This window comes from Bos javanicus, chromosome 10, assembly GCF_032452875.1.
Source record: "Bos javanicus breed banteng chromosome 10, ARS-OSU_banteng_1.0, whole genome shotgun sequence".
Taxonomy (NCBI): Eukaryota; Metazoa; Chordata; class Mammalia; order Artiodactyla; family Bovidae; genus Bos; species Bos javanicus.
The window spans coordinates 18,990,902-18,994,851 of NC_083877.1; the positions used below are offsets into that span (position 1 = coordinate 18,990,902).

Here is a 3,950-nt window from a genome sequence, read left to right on the forward strand (position 1 = left end):
GCGTTGTGGTGGCTTCTGCTATTGCGGAGCATGGGCTCTAGGGCATTTGGGCTTCAGTAGTAGTGGCCCATGGGCTCAGTTGCTCCATGGCATATGGAATCTTCCTGGACTAGGGATCAAACCTGTGTTGCCTGCCTTGGCAGGTGAATTCTTAACCACTGGACCACCAGGGAAGCCCAGGTACTTCTTGATTACAGAGGAAGCTCCATCCCCTTCCTTGATGTCCCCATCCTCCTTCCTTTCCTACATTAGTAAACAGCTGGGGAATTAATCAAAGCTTCAAAGGCTGGTGATAACAGGTGGTGACAGACTCATGCCCTGCAGCCCAGGTGAATAGCAGCACAGCAGCCAAGGCTGACTTCATGCCAAACTTACCCTTGCTTAAAAGAGGGCTGCTGAATTGGGTGGAATTATTTTCACTTCTCAGGAAAGAAAAAAGGAAATTATTTTCTGGTGTCTGGACTCAGACCCTGGATACCAAAGTGGAATGCTTCATGGGTCTCAACACTGTAGGTAGTCATGGCAACGAAGTAATTATGTAAAGAGATAAAATACCTTCAAAAATCAAGGGGGAAACAGGCTAGTTAGCAGAATCACTGAATGGCTGCACAGAAAAGCCATTTAAGGAGCCTACAATCCATTCTCCTTACCTTACAATGGCAAAGCAGGCCCAGAAAGGAGACCTGACTTGTCCCAGGTCATTGCAAAATAGGAAATTCTGACAAGAGAGGCTCTTCATGCTGGTCCGATAAGTATGGTATGTGGCATTCAAGGGCCAAAGCCGCAACTTAACCAGGTTAAGGACTAGGAGGGGCCACCCAAACAGGCATGTGGAAGAACTTCAGGAAGTCTGGCTGGCAGAGCCCATCTTGAGTACTGGTGACCTCAACCTCAGGGATCTTAGGTGGATGGATTGGCACACAGATCCTCCTGGTCTACACTAAAGCTCCAAGCACCCAGCTAAGCTAAGAAACATCAAAGCAATCAGTAACATCAAGGCCTGGATAGGACCTAGATTGACCCCACTATGCTATTCAGAAAATTCTCCCAAAGGCAAGTCAAGAATGAGAACTTCGGTTTGGCCCCTGCAGAAATGCTCCTGGAAGCTCAGTAGCATCTTCTGTCAGCTTTGTGCTCTATATCTGCCCATTTGTCCCAGAGATATTCACTGCTTAACTGGGCCTTCTGCTGCTGCTAAGTCGCTTCAGTCGTGTCTGACTCTGTGCGACCCTATAGACGGCAGCCCACCAGGCTCCCCGGTCCCTGGAATTCTCCAGGCAAGAACACTGGAGTGGGTTGCCATTTCCTTCTCCAATGCATGAAAGTGAAAAGTGAAAGTGAAGTCGCTCAGTTGTGTCCGACTCCTAGCGACCCCATGGGCTGCCGCCCACCAGGCCCCTCCGTCCATGGGATTTTCCAGGCAAGAGTACTGGAGTGGGGTGCCATCGCCTTCTCCGTAACTGGGCCTATAGAACCACAGCCTCAGACCCGAGTGTCTGTCTGTGCGATCCGAAGACTACAGAAGGAGCAAACCCTCCTCACTGCAGAATGAGGATGGGGATGGGAGATATACACCCTCTACTCCTCTCTCCCTGAAGCCCCATAAGTCTTTGCTGTGAAAGGAACTGGACTTCAGAGCCAGCTAGAGATGTACATTGGAGCAAAGGCATCGTGGATTGTTAGGACATTCTTTCCCTAGGAGTCTGATTCCTGCAAGGGTGGGTGGGGCAAGCAAAGCCAACAAGGGCAAATGCCAGCTGTGTAGGACTTCACCAGCTTCTCTGAGGACAGGACAGAGGGAGCCCTTAAGCCTTCTGCCAGCTCCACGTACTTGTCCTGCTTGGGCACTGGGTCACACTGCATCCACATTATCTGCCCCAGGGCTGGATGGCCAGGGGTGCTAGGCTGCCCTTCAGAGCTCTGGCTGTAGGGTTTGGGACCTGGACAAGGGCAGCAGTTGAGGGCTTCAACCACTGACTCCTCCTTCTTCCCCAAATAATCCTACCCGCAGGGGCCCAAGACATCAGGGGGCAGAGGCCACAATTCTTGATCATACCTGAAACGCCACCTCTCACCTGCGCTGCCTCCCTACCGCTTGACCAGCTGCAAGAACTTTCCTTCTTCCAAGAGTGACTGTGGAACAGATCTCGAGGCTGAGAGACTGGCCCCAGCCCGCCCGACGTGGACGGGCACGACGCAGGGGTGCGGCCGAGTCGTGCTGGGACAGCTCCAAGCTGCCTCCTAGGCAACAGAGCGCCGCTACAATTACAGACTCGGTTAGAAGAGAGAGGCTGAACCTTCCGGGGGCCAGAAGGGAAAGACTAGCCCTTGGGGTTGGGGTAGTTGGGAAAGGAGGTCCATGTGACTAGTTAATTAATGAATGAGCGAATGAATGAATGACCAGCGACGGCGTCAGAGGAGGATGGTGGTGAACCACGGGAGGTATCCCGAGGAGGGTGGCCTCCACCTCCCTGGTGCCGCCCGGACGTCCATCATCCCCGATGTTCAAACCCCTAGCAGGAAGCGCCGGCAGCCTGACATCCCGCCCCCGCGCAACACCTCGCAGCCCGGGAGGCGCCGGGGCCCGCGCGGCGCAGCTCTGGAGCGGAGCCGCATTCTGGCAGGGTGGAAAGTGCCTGCCCCACGGGCAGAATCCTCCGAGGCGCGGCGGGCGCTGGGTCCCGCCGGATAGCGTTCCTTCTAGGCGGACTTCGGGCTCCAGAGCCCGGTCCGCGGGTTGCACCCCCTTACCTGCTCGCCCCGGCGGCCGCGCCCGGACTCAAAGCTGTCATCGCGGAGCCTTCAGACAGCGCGGGGGACCAAGTGCCCACTTCTGACTGCCTCGGAAGACACGCCCCCGACCGTTCATTGGCTGCTCCCGCGGGACGGGCCCAGCCCATTGGTTGTTCCTCCCTCTCTCCAGATCCAGGTGGGGCCCCACGCTCTGCTTAGATCCTACCGCTCAGTCCACAGGACTGGAAAGTCCCGCAGTCCTGGGCCTGGGTCTGCATCCTTTGCCCTTCCCAGCGAGGGCCTTGGGTACTTGTTTCAAGTTCTTCCTCTTTAGCCATTTGTCTTGGAGCCTTTAGCCCTCTGCAGCAGCCCATTCCCGCCCTCCTCCAACACCTCCCAACCCCAAGCTCCAGGGCAGTTTCAGTTTCTCTCCACACCAGAGGAGTGAGTAGGGAGTTTCTCTCCACACCTCTGCACCAGAGAAGTGAGTAGGGAACACCAGAGGGGATTTTGAACAAGGGTCTGCAATTTCATGTTTTCCCCAGAGCTGGGGATTTCGCAGTGTCTCCCAAAGCAGAAAGCTTCTGGAGGTATTTGGAAAGGGACTGCAGATGGCCAGACTTTGAGAGGGAAAGCACAAGCATTAGAGCTCACACTGGGGGTGTGACAATCAACCTGGTATGTGCGTCGCTTCCCTTTTATCCCCACCAGGAAAGGCTTGGTCCTTGGGAGTGGTCAGGAGACAGGGAAGGTGTAAACCGCTCCATTCCCAACCTTCTCCTTGCTTTCTGAGCCTGCTTTTCAAGGAGGGAGGGCATGGGAAAACAGAAGGCGGCACAAATATTCTGGAAACAGAACCTAGCCTCCACCTGGACCTCTACTGTAGGATGACCTAGGGGGAAGGAGCAGGACAAGGGTCACTTCACTCCTGCTTTACCCAGAGCAGGAGGGAGGGGCCCTTGTGGCTGCCTTCTCCAATCTCTGGTCTAAAGAAGCTGTTAAAATTTCCCCAGCTGCAGGATCTTTTACACCCCAGGGCACTGAGGAGGGTAGTCTATATTCAAGGTAGTCAGTGACTGCTCTCCAAGCACCTCTGCACCGTGGGGGACAGGATGGCAGGTGGCCTGAGTCAGGAGCCATGGGGCTCTTGCCATTTCACCCCACTCAGAGGGCAGAGTTCAATCACCCCCCATCCCCAACAGAAAAGAGAGGAAACA

The 3,950-nt window shown here is 55.0% G+C and overlaps 1 protein-coding gene across 2 annotated transcripts in view; it reads right to left on the bottom strand.

Annotated features, from left to right (window-relative positions):
* The window catches only part of GRAMD2A (GRAM domain containing 2A), a 37,891-nt gene extending 34,758 nt beyond the window's left edge, over positions 1 to 3,133 (bottom strand). Inside the window, exon 1 of one of the 2 annotated variants that reach the window (XM_061430272.1) lies at positions 2,752 to 3,133. In XM_061430272.1, the coding sequence (XP_061286256.1) occupies positions 2,752 to 2,900 (149 nt within the window). In that variant the 5' untranslated portion in view covers positions 2,901 to 3,133. Of the gene's footprint in view, positions 1 to 2,056; positions 2,150 to 2,751 lie in introns of those variants that run through there. The other variant, XM_061430273.1, reaches the window with a different exon arrangement.
* Between the last annotated feature and the right edge of the window lie 817 nt (positions 3,134 to 3,950).